Source organism: Ovis aries, chromosome 5, assembly GCF_016772045.2.
Source record: "Ovis aries strain OAR_USU_Benz2616 breed Rambouillet chromosome 5, ARS-UI_Ramb_v3.0, whole genome shotgun sequence".
Classification (NCBI taxonomy): Eukaryota; Metazoa; Chordata; class Mammalia; order Artiodactyla; family Bovidae; genus Ovis; species Ovis aries.
The window spans coordinates 19,984,563-20,000,817 of NC_056058.1; the positions used below are offsets into that span (position 1 = coordinate 19,984,563).

The 16,255-nt window shown below is 51.9% G+C and overlaps 1 protein-coding gene across 23 annotated transcripts in view; it reads left to right on the forward strand.

Annotated features, from left to right (window-relative positions):
* Nucleotides 1–16,255, forward strand: part of P4HA2 (prolyl 4-hydroxylase subunit alpha 2) — a 70,150-nt gene that overhangs the window by 45,210 nt on the left and 8,685 nt on the right. For all 23 annotated transcript variants that reach the window (XM_060415599.1, XM_060415591.1, XM_042250249.1 and 20 more), the window contains 9 exons: nucleotides 1,393–1,492; nucleotides 2,099–2,195; nucleotides 2,490–2,641; nucleotides 5,604–5,741; nucleotides 8,936–9,175; nucleotides 10,428–10,621; nucleotides 11,410–11,586; nucleotides 14,893–14,963; nucleotides 15,201–15,300. In XM_060415599.1, coding sequence (XP_060271582.1) covers nucleotides 1,411–1,492; nucleotides 2,099–2,195; nucleotides 2,490–2,641; nucleotides 5,604–5,741; nucleotides 8,936–9,175; nucleotides 10,428–10,621; nucleotides 11,410–11,586; nucleotides 14,893–14,963; nucleotides 15,201–15,300 — 1,251 coding nt within the window. In that variant the 5' untranslated portion in view covers nucleotides 1,393–1,410. The remainder of the gene's footprint in view (nucleotides 1–1,392; nucleotides 1,493–2,098; nucleotides 2,196–2,489; nucleotides 2,642–5,603; nucleotides 5,742–8,935; nucleotides 9,176–10,427; nucleotides 10,622–11,409; nucleotides 11,587–14,892; nucleotides 14,964–15,200; nucleotides 15,301–16,255) is intronic.

Sequence of the window (16,255 nt, forward strand, 5' to 3'; positions counted from 1 at the left end):
CCCCATGGACTATAAAGGCCATGGAATTCTCCAGGCCAGAATACTAGAAGGGGTAACCTTTGCCTTCTCAAGGTGACCTTCCCAACCCAGGGATCGAACCCAGGTCTCCTGCATTGCAGGCAGATTCTTTACAAGCTGAGCCACCAGGGAAGCCCCCCTCTTCCTCACACAGGAATCCATTTGGGGTTTAGGGTCGTGGTTGGGCTTCTCTGAGCCTGCCCAGGAGCCACAGTAGATTGGAATTTCTCCTGGAAGGGTGAAGTGAGGAATGATGGGTGTGAGCGTGCGTCCAGTCAGCCATCGCAGGCAAAAAACTGATGAGCTGGCAGTCAGCTCAGCCTTAGAATCCTGTTAGATAAGGCTTGCAGTTTGGAGGGAAGGCCTTTGTATGTCCTTTATTTTCCTTGTTTTCTCTCAGTAAATTTCCAGTGGGGCTTGGCTGAAGTAGAGCAGGAAGAGGAGGGACTGGCAGAACTGGCGTTCAGGTGGATGTTCCTCCTGTGTGCTCCGGGCCGCGTGGCTAAGCTGGGAGAGGATGTCTGAAGCTCACGTTGTGTATTTGGGTCCACTGCCAGTGGGCTTGCCCCATGGTGTGCCTTCTGCCTTCAGTGCTGCGTCTGGCTATTTCTAGGCTGATGGGAAAACAGCCTCTAACTTATGTCAGCAGCCCAGCCCAGTCTAAGGTTTTGGCCCTGTGTGGCTGATTCATTTTTGTATCCCAAGCGCCTAGCTCAGTGCCTGGCATAGTAAATATTAGCGAATGGTGATTCTCCATGAGGACAGTGTCTGCCGAGCAGCCTCGCTACAGGAAGAACAGTGTCTGCCCAGTCTGCTCTCACCGTGGCCAGGTGCAGACCAGCACGGAGCAGTTTGATTTCTCTTCTGGTTGACCATCTGCTGTACACCTTGTTTTGGGTGTGGACCCCCTGGGGCATATTGTGTCCAGTTCTCTTTCTGCCCATGGGCGATGTATTACATCTGGGTCCTCAGCACTGGGCACTGTCCTGGCACTTGTGTTGGAAGGAAAGACAAACAGAGAAGAGGTCTGGGTTAGAATCTTGAACTGACAGACCCTTAGAACCAGGGGTGACTGTCCCTCCTCCCCATTTAGTCTTCGCATGTTGTAAGTGGTTATCGGAAGTTGAGAGGGCAGAGTCTCTTCCATGGGCACTCAGCCTCCCAGAGCAGGGGACAGAATTAAGTGCACATCCCTGGTTCTACACCCTGGTGTCTTTCCACTGGTGATCCTGACTATCTTCCTTAACTTCTGTGTGCTGGGTCAGAGTTTGGCATGTTTCAATGTCTTTGTATATGTGCACGTGTGTATGTATCCTCTCCTAAGTTGTTTTTTTACCATTGTTGATCTAATGACTGTCACTGAATGCCTTGCAGACACTGCCCTCTGTGACCATGAAACCCTGGGAGTCCACATTGCTGGTGGCCTGGCTTGGTGTCCTGGGCTGCGTGCAGGCTGAATTCTTCACTTCTATTGGTATGTGCCAACAGGACTGTCGCCTGCCTGGGCAGCCCTTCGCTCAAGTGCCGGCGGATGGCACTGCCTGAGGCCTGTCCTCCTTCAGGGTGGGGTGGCCTCGTCCACTGGTTTTGACCAGATCTGGGGAGAGTCGGGCTTGCAGAGCTGCTGTTTCTGCCTCTGACCCCTGATGACCTGGATATCCTTCCTGGTAGGTGGCCGTCTCAGCTGGGCCTCCACCCTGGAAAGTGCAGGGTGCTCCTGGGCTGCCTGGCATTTCTGTCCACCTTTCTCCTGGACTACAGAATGGTTCTGAGCAGAGAAGCCCCCAGGACATCCTTGTCCCAGGAACATGACCCAGCTGGGTGACAGTGGGAGAGCGAGATTCGGGGTTTCTTCCTTAAGGTGTCCTCAGTGCACTTACTATCCGCTTGGAGCCTCTGCCTCTCTCTTCCTAAAGCTGGGGGCCAGGACCTAGGCCTCCTTTAGCCCTAGGTCTCCATGACCCCAAGAGAGCTGACATGCGCCTGGCTCAGCTTGCCTCTGTGCTGATGTGTTTTGCCTGAAGGTTGGGAGCTGGATGTCCCTCATCCACTCACTGGGCCTTTTATCTCTCCCTCGCAGGACACATGACAGACCTGATTTATGCAGAGAAGGACCTGGTGCAGTCCCTGAAGGAGTACATCCTGGTGGAGGAAGCCAAGCTCTCCAAGATTAAGAGGTGTCTGATGTCCTAAGTCCCCACAGCCACCCTGAGCCAGGGTGGCAGGGTGGCAGGAGCCCCCACCAGGAACCCACCCAGGGTGCCCATAAGAGGAAGCCCTTGAGGAGGCAGTATGGGCCTGGCCTGGAGTTTACTTCATGCCAGTCCCCCAGAGTAGCTAAGTATGTGGGCTGAGGATCACCGCTTTTTCCTTTCTGGATAGAGATCCCCTGAATCTCACCAGGAAAATTACCAGAGGTCAAGATCCACGTGAATGGGTGTGTCAGTCTACCTTTTTCTGTGGTTCCACAGCTGGGCTGACAAAATGGAAGCCCTGACCAGCAAGTCGGCTGCTGACCCTGAGGGCTACCTGGCCCACCCTGTGAACGCCTATAAACTGGTGAAGCGGCTAAACACGGACTGGCCTGCACTGGAGGACCTTGTCCTGCAGAACTCGGCCGCAGGTGAGGGACTGTGAACAGGTGGTTGCATGAGCTGGTGTGTCCCTGGGCTTGCGCCTGCGGCGTGTGGGTCTGAGCCTGTCCTGGTTCAGGATGTTGGTGTGCACGTGCAGTGTGTGAACAGCAGCTGCCAGTCCGGTGGCTCTTATCTCTGTGGGGACCTGGCAATTGGCTGTCCTTGCTTTCAGTTGCGATATTAATAATAATCAGTTCTTGGAAATTCCCTGGTGGTCCAGTGGTTAGGATTCTGTGCTTCTGCTGCAGGGGGGCATGGGTTTGATCCCTGGTCAGGGAGCTAAGATCCTGCATGTCACACAGCATGGCGAAAAAAAAAATCAGTTCTTGCCTTTTTCTAGTCTTTTGGTGTCCCTTTTGGGGTGGGGAGTAGTGACTTTTTTCTAATTATGCTTTAGTAATACATTTTTCTAGATAAGTTGGAAAACAAAAACAATCATATAAGAAAATTACAGTTTTTAATCCAATTGCCTGATGATAATCACTATTAAAATTCTAGTCTTTTTCACACGTGTATAAAATGGAACCATACCAGGGAATGTTTGAGGGACCAAAGGAATTAACAAAGGTTAAGTGGGCTAAGTGGTGGGGGTGTGGGCCTCCTCTAAATTCATTCCCATTCATATCTTTTAGAAAGAAGACATATCCATTGGCAGATTTGTGACATAAGCTTACACTGTTTCCTTGAATTTTTCAGCTGCTGTGTATGTTTTTTAAATATTCTTCTGCCACATGATTTTAATGTCTGGCTCAGTAGTTTGTCAACCCACTCCAGTACTCTTCCTGGAAAATCCCGTGGACGGAGGAGCCTGGTAGGCTGCAGTCCATGAGGTCGCTAAGAGTCGGACATGACTGAGCAACTTCACTTTCACTTTTCACTTTCATGCATTGGAAAGGAAATGGCAACCCACTCCAGTGTTCTTGCCTGGAGAATCCCAGGGATGGGGGAGCCTGGTGGGCTGCTGTCTATGGGGTCGCACAGAGTCGGACACGACTGAAGCGACTTAGCAGCAGCAGCAGCAGTAATATGTCACACTGATGTAGTGTAAAAATGGTCGTCAGTGGACATGGAATTGTTTCCAAGTTATCAGCAATCTTACCCCTATCTTTGTGCCCAACTCTGATTATTTTCTTATGATCAATTCTCATAAGTGGGATTTGCAGGCCAGAGTATGAACTTTTCTTTTAAAACTTCAACTCTGCTTAGTGCTTTTACTATGATAGTACTTTCTATGCTCTAATATTTTCCTCTCAGCAGCAGATGGTGGGGCAGGCCTGGAGGTGGGCCTTCCAGCCTTGGGCCCAGCCCCCCGGACTCACTGCCTCTCCTCCCTGAGTTGGAAGTGCTGATTAACTTCAGATTCGTTGTCTCTCAAGCTGAGGCATTTCAGCCCATGTGGCCAGACTGGGATGGGCTTGGCTTGGCCGGGAGCAGAGTGGCCTCCAGGGAGGGATTGGTGAACTCAGCCGGGCTGGAGCTGTGCCCAGTGAGCTCACTGCCTCCAGAAGCCGTGGCTGTCTTTCCCAGACCCTGCCTCCCAGCCTGGGCCTGTAGCTCCAAACTGGCCGTTCTGCCTGCACCGCAGGAGAATGAGCCCGCCCAGATGATGATCTGCTCTCCAGTCTTGTTCTCTATACCCAGCCCCCACCATCAACATCTGGTTCCTTTGGAAAACCTTGTAATTACCCAGAGGGAGGTAGGACAGCCCCAGAAAGCAATAGGTTGTTTTTACCTCTTTCTTTCAGAGTTCTTGCTCCTGAAATGTGAAGTGAGGAGGCAGGGAGATAACACTAACAATGTGGCTTTTTCTGGAAAGCATTTTTTTCTCTCTGGATTGTAAACTCTCAGTGTCCCTGACCATGCAGCCATGAAGAGACAAGGTTGCAGCATCTTGGCTCCTGGGTCCTCAGGCATGGCTAGAAGTGGATGTTTGTGCCTGAGGTTGTGGGTGCTGTGGGAAGAAGCAGGAAAAGAAATGGCCTTGGAGTTCCCCTTCCAATTCTCAGCTCCTGAGCACAGTTGAAGCCCCTAAATCAGCATGGGAGAGCCTGGCCCCCACTGGGAGTCCTGAGATTGCAGGACATGTATATCTTGCTTTACAGCTGGGTCTTGGAGTCACAGAATAGCTTCCTTGGTTGCGTCTGTGGTTAGGGCTCTCCCAGACTCCGGGCTGCGGTCTTGAGCACCACAGTCAGGGAGCTCATGCCCTGAGCTCAGTGTGAGTTGGAGTGGCAGGAATTATCCTAATAAGCAGAGCCGGCCGGTATGGTCTGGCGGGGGAATCAAGCACAACAGGGCATGTGCGACCCATCTCAGTACTTGGCCTGCTCAGATGATCCTCTAATCCCTAATCTTGGTGAGGGGAGAGCACCATACACCTCCAGGACTGTCGTCATTACCTTTCTGGATGATTAGGACCAGTGGTCAGTAATGAGTGGCCAGCTGGGCTCTCTTCTGTCCCTTGGGCTCCTCCATCTGAGATGTGGGCCACGAAGCTGTGATTACCTGGCCAGCCTCATAATCCTAGGTCAAGGTTTACCGTGTGATTTGTTTTCTGCTGAGTGGTCAGCAGGTCCTCCCTTAGTCCTTTCCTGTGTCCCAGTCAGTTACCCTCTCTGTCCCTTCTGTCTCCACCAGGTCTGTCTGAGTGCTTTGGATCCAAGACCCTTGGATCTCAGACTCCCACATGTTAATTGGTATGCGGGGGCTGTTCTGTTCAGTTCAGATAAGCAGCACAGGCAGTTGGTACAGTGAGGAGTAAGAAAGGAGACGTCTCCCTGAACTGGAGCCGCTAGGAAGGGCTTCCTGGAGAAAGGGGAAACGGCCCTCATGAGAAGGGGCAAGGAATTGCGCTAGCCAGAGACCCTCCTGTGGGTGCCTGTCCGGTTCCAGGTGAAATTCTGTTCCTGGATGGAGGTAACCTTTTGTTCTCACTCTCTCCTTTGGAAGATTTCATTGCAAACCTGTCAGTGCAGCGACAGTTCTTCCCCACTGATGAAGACGAAACAGGAGCCGCCAAGGCCTTGATGAGACTTCAGGACACATACAAACTGGACCCAGATACAATTTCCAAAGGGGAACTTCCAGGTAACTCACCACTCCAGACAAAGCCTGTCCAGCGCGTGTAGTCTACTATGGTGTCTGGGCAGGGCTGGAGCCACTGCTGACTCGTGGTCTCTACCCTCATGGGCACCGTCACCGTCACCGTCACCGTCAGTGGTTCTCTCTGTTTCCAGTTGGTGCCAGTCCCTTAGTCTTTGACAGCTGCCTCCCCTCAGCCCCTCCCCTGCCACCTCCCTCTAGCCCAGGCCTCCCCTCTCTCAGCTCAGGGAATGCCAAGGCTGCTGCTCAGGACCTCCTTGTCAGGACTGTATCCAGACCCACTTCCGTTCCCACCTTCCAGGGTCCTCTCACCCAGGACTGATCTTGGAACTCGTTGTCCCGTGGCCTGTGTACCCTCAGTTACAGTCTCTGCCCCTGTTTCTTCTGTGTCCACCTCTCTGGACTCTTCCCCCTGGGCTCATCTTGGAAACCTCTGTTCCTGCTCATCTTACATACTCCTGCCTCAGGATCCCAGGCCCCTTTCAGTCTCTGCTGCTGATCGATCTCTTCTCCCTCCTGGTTAGGCAGCTGGATAGTCATCTACACTCTTTTCCTGTTTCCTTGGTTCCTGTGTCCTCCTGAACACACAGAGTCTGGCCTCCTTCTGCCCCTGCAAGATCACCAGGGGCCACTTGGATGGTAAAGCGAGTAGACAGGTTTCAGGCCAAATGTTCTTTAGCTTTTCACTAGCGTTCAGCATATTAATTGCCTGATTCTTCCTGATATTCTCCCCTCCTTTGAATTCTGGGACACTGATCTCAGCTGTTTCTCTTTTGGCACCTCTCTCTCTCATTTCTTTTACAGGCCCTGTTTCAATTCAACTGGCTACCTCAGTATGTTTATAAGAAGATGTGTAGGGGTTTGGTTATTAAAGGGCAATAAACCCAGGGATTCAGTTAGACTCTGGTAGATCTTGGAGGCTCCCTCACCCGTGGGGACCCTGTAGGAGGCGCAGCAGAGGGAATCACGGTGTGTAGGAGAGGGAGGACCTGTGTTGTTGGCTAGTCAGAGCCTTGGCACTGGGAAGCCCAGGGAGCCAACAGGAAGATTGGGGATGTCTCCTTAATCCTCACTCAGTCAGATTTTGGATAAGGCCAGGAGGCCAGAGAGAGAAGGTGGCTTGAGGCACCTGCAGGATCCGTTCACCCTATAGTTATGAGAATGGTTGGTGGGAAGAAGGAGCCAGAGCCAGGCATTGACCCTTCACATTCAGTAACAGCCCCGTGTGTATCCTGGAGGGGCAGTGAGGGGTGGATGCTGTTCCTACCTGGTGTCTCCCTAAGCACCTTCTCCAGGGGACCCTGTTCACAGTGCTTTACTTTTAGGGCTAAATCCAAATTCCTCTTAACACGTGGTCTTTGCGGTCCTGCGTGGTACCGTCTCCCTGGCCTCCTTGCCCGTTGTACTAAGCTTCACCACTGCTTGGCTTCTTTGTTCATCCCACAAACTCTGCAGGTTTACCTTTATGGCCCTTCAGCATTCAGCTCAGCTGGTATTCTCCCGAGAGCACTCTCCAGAGAGCAGACTTTCACACTGGTTTCTGGGAAAGATACTGAGTGTTTGGGAGCCATTCTTGACATTCTTGGTATCTGTGAGATATATGGTAATAGCTACTGTTTATTGCACTCAAAGGACTCATAGGAGACATTTTCATGTGACATTGTCTTCTTGAATTCTTGGCACAAGTCCTCTAAAATTGATGGCATTATCTCTTTTTAGAGGTAACAGACCAAGAATCAGAGAGGCTACGTAACTTGCCCGTAGTCACACAGCTGTTGGGTGCCATAGGTAGGCCCACACAGGCCTTGCTCTGTCCAACCGGCTCACCTGTGTTATGCTGCCTCCATCAGTGTTGAGTTCCTGCACCCACAGAGCCAGAGATCTGGAGGTTCATGGAGAGTGAACAAGGACTCAAGGATGCCTCCCTTCTCCCATCCATGGTCTTCCTGCTAACTCTGTCTGGTGTTTATTTTCCCCGTTTTCCTATCCTGTCCTACATTGTCTGTTCCTGAGCCATCCTGGTGAGCAGCCCCTGAAGCCAACCATGGCAGCAGGGATTTCATTCTGGGCATCTTGGATATCAGGCAGAAAGAGCCCACTCTGAGACAACTCTCCACTGTTAGCCATGCCTGGGTTGCTATTAATGGTTTTGTAGGGAAGTTCCTTTGCTTTCCAGGAGGGTCACAGGTTAAACCCTGCATCTCCCCATAGCTTACACATCACATCTCCTTCTTGACTTGAAACTCTCTTCATGGTCACTTCCAGCGTGAACCAACAGCAGATGACCTATGGTCAGAGGACCTGCGGAATTGACTTAACCAAGGGCCCCACCCTGGTGGCTCAGACGGTAAAGAATCTGCCTGCAGTGTGAGAGACCTGGGTTCAGTCCCTAGGTTGGGAAACCCCCCTGGAGAAGGGAATGGCTACACACTCCAATATTCTTGCCTGGAGATTTCCGTGGGCAGAGGAGTCTGGCGGCTACAGTCCATGGAGTTACAAGGAGTGGGACAGGACTGAGTGACGAACACTTTCCCTTTGAAGGGCCCCACCGCCTAGTGGTCAAAGCTGGCATTGCAGTCTTATTTCTTGCCCTCCCTTGGCATCTGCCGGGCCCCTCCTGTTCCATTTCTTCTGCCTCTTAGGTACTTCTCAGTGTTATTCACTCCACTGTTTCTGTACAGGTGGTCTCTGGGGCCCTGGCCTCAACTACTGTGTCTCTCTTTCCTGACACTTATTTCTGGAAGCATTTATCTTCATCCATGGCTTTACCTGCCACCTCAGTTCTGTTTTTTATATTCAAGTTATTTTTTCTAAACTTCCAGTCTCAAATGGTCAGCTACCTTGCAGACATCTCCTGTGAGGCACGCAGGACCTTTTTACTCTCCTGAGCACTACTTCTTGGGTATCCTGGGCTCCTCCATAATAAAGGCCCCTTCCCACTTGGAAGGAGGGGAGTCTGAGGATAGGAGACAGGCTGTGCACCCCAGCCAGAGACAGGGCCAGCATGGCTGTGCTTTCTGGACTCATGGCCCTTGGAGGTGTGTGGTCTGAAATCCTAGTGGGCCTCTGCTGGGGTGACGCCCCCACCTCGCAGGGGCCCAGGCTCCCACAATGGGGGAAATCTCTCTCCCTAACCCAGAGGCCCTTTGGAGCCTGACTACATGCCTCTCCGGCTGCAGGAACCAAGTACCAGGCCGTGCTGAGTGTGGATGACTGCTTTGGGATGGGCCGCTCGGCCTACAATGAAGGCGACTATTACCACACAGTGTTGTGGATGGAACAGGTGCTAAAGCAGCTCGATGCTGGGGAGGAGGCCACCACAACCAAGGCCCAGGTGCTGGACTATCTGAGCTACGCTGTCTTCCAGCTGGGTGACCTGCACCGTGCTGTGGAGCTCACCCGCCGCCTGCTCTCCCTGGGTAAGGAGCCTCTGGGGGAAGGTCAGGTGCAGATGGGGAGGTGGCAGGGCTGGCTCCTGTCAGGGACCAAGCCAGTCTGACCAGTTGCCTAGCCGGCGACCAATCCTTTGCTGCCTTCAGGCCCAGGCTAGCTGCCAGCTTGCTCTTTACCTACCTCGGTTCTGGCCTTAACCCTTGCCCAGTCACTGATGGATCCACTCAGGCCTGCATATCGATTTCTATTCCATTTATAAATGGGGATCCAGGGTTGCAGTCTATCTGCTGCTCTGTAGGGTGGAGCCTTTATTGCGTCCACAGTAGCTCGAGAGGCAAGCTGTATTTCAGTGTTGCTGCAGTGACAGTTACCTGACCTGGTATTAGAGGCCTGAGGTCTAACTGATGGACTTGCCATGGCTCTGGTCATTTAAGTGTCCTGTGATGTTAGACTGAAGGAGATCAGAAGCACTGTGTCTCAAGAACCTATTTGTTCCTCTTCTTATTAATATTTGGGATATCATAGTTTGGGATTTCACTGGCCAGCAAAGGCTTCCTTTTGCTGCTGCTTTTCATGGGTCCTGCATCTGAGGCCAGCTAGTGTGGATGTCTGTTAGATGGATATGGGAAGAGAGCTGTGTAGACTCTGTCATGTTAGTAAGAGCCTTGGACAGGGAGTCGGGTCACCTGGATTCCCCCTCTGAATAACCTCACGTTAATTTCCTCACATCTTTGGGCTTCAGTTTCCTCCTCTGAGGGGTGGCTCAGTACTCCTGCCTGGCTTGCTCCTTCGTGTCGTGAGGCCCATAGGACAAAGCTGTGGGAGTGTCATGTGGCTGTTCTTGTTGCTGGTGTTTCAGCCTGCCTTCTCGCTGTGGCCAGGGCGTGATGCGCTCACCAGTAATGGAGCAGATGGACTCTAGGGCATGGATGAAGCTAGCATGCAGCCAGGTTGGGAGGAGGAGGCAGAACTCTGGACTGCTTCTCTGGACCCGTGTCCTCAGGATTTCCAGGGAAGTCTGAGAGGAGATCTGCATCAGTGGCGCAGCATCCCTTCCACCCCCCGCTTTGTTGCTCCGTTCTCATCTCTGACCAGAGTGGAGAGAACCTCTGTTGGCTTTTCCTCTATGACCAGCAAACCCCGCTTAGGTGCTGTGGAAGCCAGAATGCTGCGTGCAAGTGAGCTGCTGGGGGAGAAAACCGCTTACAGAATAATTTCTCTGAATGACCTAACAGATGTTTGTGGTTTCCTTTTCCTTCATGTTCTTTCCTTTTGTAGACCCGAGCCATGAACGAGCTGGAGGGAATCTGCACTACTTTGAACGGCTGTTGGAAGAAGAAAGAGAAAAAATGTTAACGAATCACACAGAAGCTGAGCTCGCAGCCCAGCAAGGCATATACGAGAGGCCTGTGGACTACCTGCCTGAGAGGGATGTCTACGAGAGCCTCTGTCGTGGGGAGGGTGTCAAACTGGTGAGACACGTGGATGGGTCAGGGCCCAGGCAGTGGGCCTAGATTTCAGCTCTGGACAGACAGATGTGAGGAAGGTGTTAGGCGGTTTTCTGTCTGTAGGTGGTTTTCTCAATTCTTGGTCGTATCTGCTGAGGCCGACATGTGGATGTTCTCTGAGGTACAGGATAGGAGGCTTGTCTTCCCTGAGGTCCCAGGCAGAGTTTTGGTCTTCTGAGTTGTTGCTGAGCACCCCTCCCTATCCCAAGAGGCCGGCTTCTGCTTGACTCACTGTTCTAAGAAAACCTGTGGGACTTGATGTGCCTTGGGCCCCAACGGAAGTCATGATCTCTAGCAAAGACAAGAAAGTTGCTAGAGCTTGGTATGAAGTATCACTGGCCTTGGACAGCCCTGGGACCCCGGTGCTTCCTCACAGAGGCTCAGATGTGAGTCAGTCTGTTGGCCTTCTCTGTGCCGGTGTCTGCTTCCTCCCTCTGGCTCTTCTGTCTAGAAAGATGTCTCCCCTGCCCAAGCCCTCCTCACCTACTCACGTCTCTGTGAGAAGGGTCAGGAATTACACCCTGCCACCGAACTTGTCAAATGAGGTATTCTTGGGAAAGGAGAACCTTTGCGTGATTTGTGGCATATCATTTCATGCCAGCCAAACTGAGGGGCTTTTGTTTTCTTGTCTGGTGAGGTGGGAGGGAGCGACTGCTGGACACTGGGTTTGAGACCAGTGTCTGCAGCCAGCTAGTCTGGGACTGAGGGTTAGGACTCACTCGGTTCAGGGCCTGTTGTTCTGTATTCCCCAGACCCCCCGAAGGCAGAAGAGGCTCTTCTGTAGGTATCACCATGGCAACAGGGTGCCGCAGCTGCTCATCGCCCCCTTCAAAGAGGAGGATGAGTGGGACAGCCCGCACATCGTCAGGTACTACGACGTCATGTCTGACGAGGAAATTGAGAGGATCAAGGAGATTGCGAAACCCAAAGTAGGTGTCTCCGCCGTTCCTTCTCAGGCCACTTAGTCCAGGTGCCATGGGGCCGTTTGGTTGCTCACCCCGCTGGCCTCTGCTGGTGGCTTGCATGAGTCCACTGCCGGGTACTAAGGTACTGCAGACTCAGTTAGACCTTGAAGAGTCACAGTCCACAGAGGGAACCAATGTGGACAGAAAGGGTGGGAGATAAGGGCACCCTGGGCAGGTTGGTGGCTGGTGTGTGGGTGAGTGTTTAGGAAGTATGCCATGGGGTACTGCCAGGCTGGGTCCTGTGGAGCTCCTGATGAGGACTGCGGAGAAGTGATTGACTTGGAGGAGAGTGAGTATCTGCAGGACTGTCTTCTCATCTAGCAGCACGCTGGGTCTCTCTGTGTATTCACACCTTTAAATATTTTCTTCACATAAGCCTGGCACTTCTCTTGTTAAATTTATTCCTAGGCAGTTTGTTGCTGTTATTATTGTTATTGTAACTTCACTTTGTTCCTTTCATCATTATGATTTTACTGGTTACGTTATTAAATCAGCTTACCCATCATAAGCTAAACTGTTGATTGTAAAAACATATTTCATCATCATAGCTAATGTGTACTGAGTTCGGAAGTGTGGCAGGCCCTCTTCTAAGTCCTTAACATGTGTTAACTGCTGTGTCTGTTCAGCAGGCTCTGCCATCATCTTCATTTTACCCACAAGGAAATGGACCCAGTGCAGATCACAGCTAGTAGTTGAACTCATTTCTTATTCTTTTGGTTTTTAGCTAATTTTCTTAGGTTGTCCATATAGTACTAGCAGCTGCAATTAAGAAAAATTTTGTTTTCTCCTTCGTAGACGTTATAGTTCTGTTTCTGTTGTCTTGTTGAATTGTCCAGAGCTTCTAGAGCATTTTTATAATAGGAATCTTTGTCTTGTTCCTGAATTTCCTAGAAATGCCTTTGGTATTTCACTGGTAAGTGTGCAAGTTGGCTGTGGGTTTTGTATATACGTCATCATGTTACAAAATTATTCTTCTATTTCTAGTTCATAAAAGATTTTCTCCCATTTGACATCTTTCAAAGAGAACTGCTTGCTGCCATGTCCCCACCCTTCTCCTGTCACTGGTGATCAGGAGCGAGGAGTTAGCTGGAGATCCTCTGTTGCTCTGCTTCTAAGAGAACTGTCGAGGCCAGGAGGCCAGCACTCCTGGAGAGACCTAGGATAGGTTCCCATCCTGGGCCCTGGACTGCATCTTGGAACAACCTTGCTTTGAGGTACTAGGATCTCCAGGGCTCAGAGCCAGTTGTTGGTGTCACTGATACTGCTGAGGGAGGGCCTAGCCAGTGTGTGTGGAGAATGGGAGACCCCCACTCTCTTCCACTCCCTGGACCAGCTCCAGATCCCTGCGGGAAAGAAAGCTGCTGTCTTGGTTGTCAGGTGAGAGAGGCACTGTGGTGCCAGGCCCTCCTGAGAGATTCCTCCCTTGTCCCTCTGACCAAGGCAGAAACATTGTTCTGTGTGTGTGTGTGCGCACGTTGGGTGTGTGTGTGCACATGGGTGTGGCTGAAGAGGAGAGTGGCTGGGAAGCTAGTCTTTGAATAGAAGCCCTGTGAAGGGCCAAACATGTAGGCTATTACAGGCTGACCTCTCCTTTCCGGAGCCTGTGAGGGACAGATGCTAGCCTGGCTTTGAAGTAGGGCCCACGAGCTTAACTTAGCCTGTGGGGAATGCCTGGCAGCTGCCTACGGGTCTCTGGCCTGCTTTCAGAATAGCTCTGTCTGTCCCTGGGAGCCGAGCACAGCTGCCCAGAGCCTCCCTGTGGGCATCAGGCCAGTGCTGTGGTTCACTTGCTTGGATGGGATCTAGCCACAGCTGCAGTTGTCATCAGGAAAGAACAGTAGGTGGGATCTCGGGGAAGCCCTCCATTCTGGGTGCAGTGGGTCTTACCCAAATGTGCTGCAGCAGCACCTGTCCAGGTTGGCCAGCCTTCTGGTCCATCCACCCCCCCGCCCCGATCCCTTCTGCCACCTCTTGCCCTAACCTCTCTCTGACATCCTCACTGGCCTCCTTGTTCCTGCTCTGACCCCTCCTTCGTCAACCCTCTATGATGTATGCACAGTGATCTTTCTTACACTCAGGCTGTGGTGTCCCTCCCCTGCTTCTCACTGGTCCCAGGTTACGTCCAGCTCAACCCCCTCTTGCCTCCTCAGCCTGTTCTCATCTCTTCCCTCTCACTTCTAATCCACAGTCATACGCCACATCCATTTTGACCTCTGGGTTCCTGCGTTGCTGTTCCTGCCCTGTTCCTGTAATGCTCTCCTGCCTGGCTAATTCCTGCTTACCATTCAAATCTCAGCGAGGTGGTTCCTCCATCACCCCCTTAGGACACCAGTCTTGACCCTGTAGACTGCGCTCCCCCAGACACTGAGCGTCCCCCTTCCCGGCTTCTACATGCTGTGCTGTGACTACCCAGCTAGTTTTTTGCCTTCCCACCCGACTGAGTTGTGTGAGGATAGTGGCCATGTCTTGGTCACCCAGCATTGTGCTAGGCACATGAGTAAGCACTAGTTAAGACAGACCACAGCTGGAGCATGGGGGGCTGGCTCCAGGCAGCAGGCCCTTCCTGGGAGTATCACTGCACCAGTCTATGGAAACTGGGGGATATGAGATAGGTGAGGTGTGTGTGTGTTATTATGAATGAGCACGTGGAGGTGGGTGGCTTCCAGCAGCCGTTCACTTACTGCTGCTTGTAGATTGCTTTCCTGACTCTATCTTCTGACCTCACAAAGCTCCCATGGGAGTGAAAACTGTGCTTTCTGTTTTTGTTCCTTGTACAGTAGGAGGCCAGCAGGGGCTGTGCAGTAGGAGAGTGTTTGGGTAGGTTTCTGGGCAGAGGAGGTTGCTGAGGTTCAGAAGGTCAGTGGACTTGACCGTGTTTAGAGGAGCATGCAAGACTGAGACTCAGGGACTGCAGCACAGTCTGAATGTGGTGGGAGCAGCCAGGCGTGGGCTGGTGTGGTGTGTGGGCCTGGGGAGAAAGGGGCTGTCCAGGCAGCTGGGTGAATAGACTAAACAGACTCCGTAGGCATAATTCTGCAGACAGCATGGACCTGGGAGCCAGGGGTGGGCAGTGGCCAGGCTCTGACAGCAGAACAGGAATTTGGAGACCACTGCCCTGGCCTGGCTTGCAGGATCAAGGGGCCTTGGCTAGAGCCACTACCTGCAGAGCTCCTTCCCTTCCTGGTCTGATTGGCAGATCAGGTCCCAGCCTCTCCGGGAAAACACTCAAGGCAAAGAATGATACGTGTGCCCTTTCTTCCTGCCTTCCAGCTTGCACGAGCCACTGTTCGTGATCCCAAGACAGGTGTGCTCACTGTCGCCAGCTACAGGGTTTCCAAAAGGTTAGCAAAGGTGATGGTGGAGGAGGGATGGCTGCTCACGCCCCAACTCCGGGGCCTCCCAGTTCCTACTGAGGGCGGGTGGCTTGGGTGGTTGTCCTCCCTGCTGGTGCCCGCACCCGCCTGCGGGGAGCTTTCACTCTGTGCTGCCTTCAGTGCTGGCCCTGAGGCTGGGGAGAGTGGAGGACCTCATCTAAGCCTGCTTAGCCCTGCTTTTCTCTCCCTCTTGTTTTGGTGTAGCTCCTGGCTGGAGGAGGACGATGACCCTGTTGTGGCTCGGGTGAATCTCCGGATGCAGCACATCACGGGGCTAACAGTGAAGACTGCAGAATTGTTGCAGGTGTGGCTTGTTCCTGGGACCCTGGAGTTGGGAAGGGAGTGTTTCTAGCTAGATCACCTCCCAGGGTGCTCAGGGCTGGGCCTAGGGCAGCTTGCCCAAAAAACTGTATGACTCCAGGATGCCACGAGTATGGGAAGCCAGAATTAAGTAGGCCCACTGGCATTCAACAGTTAGTGTTCGCAAATGCCACCTGGATATCTCCTCTGTGCCCAAGTATCACACTAGGTGCTAGGGATTGTTGGTGGGTATGGCAGGTCCATTTATGTCATCTTGACTAGAGAAGCTGATATCCTGAATTGTTCCAGGGATACCTCTGAGAGCTGTGAATATATTCAGAGGTATGGTTCTGAGTCTCAGTCGAGCGCGTTTGGAGGTAAAATGTTCTATAATACTTCAGCAATGACAGGCCTAGATTGGTTGGATGATGAAGATGAAATACTCCATTTTAAGTAATTCTGTGGGACTGTGGCTTCCTGCTTTTTATTTCAGAGGTGAAGACACACAGCAGCACCATACTGAACATTATGGGCAGAGCTCCTACTTAAGTGTTTCTGTTCTGTTGAGTTCAAATCAGCACTGGGTATGCTCCCGTCTGAACATCCCAGATTCTGAATTCTGCTGTAAAGTGATGCCCTGAGACACTGCCAGAAAAGTTTCACTGGCGTTTTTCTTGAGTCTCCTGGATCTGTTTGGCCAGAGTTCTGTGTATTTAAGGATCTCACACTTTAACTGATCAACCATAGCTCTCAGTAGAATATTGAACTGAGATCACTTGGAAAATACTCTCTGAACCTTTGCCTGGACACATCCAAGCAAATCAGCACTCATTCCCCACTCCATAGCTGGGTCAGAAACCAGAACCAATTTTGAAGGTTGTCTTTATGGATTTGTGTGAAGTCTACCAGAGTTGGTTTTTTTTCTTTTTAAAGCATGCTGATTATCTTACAGTCTTATG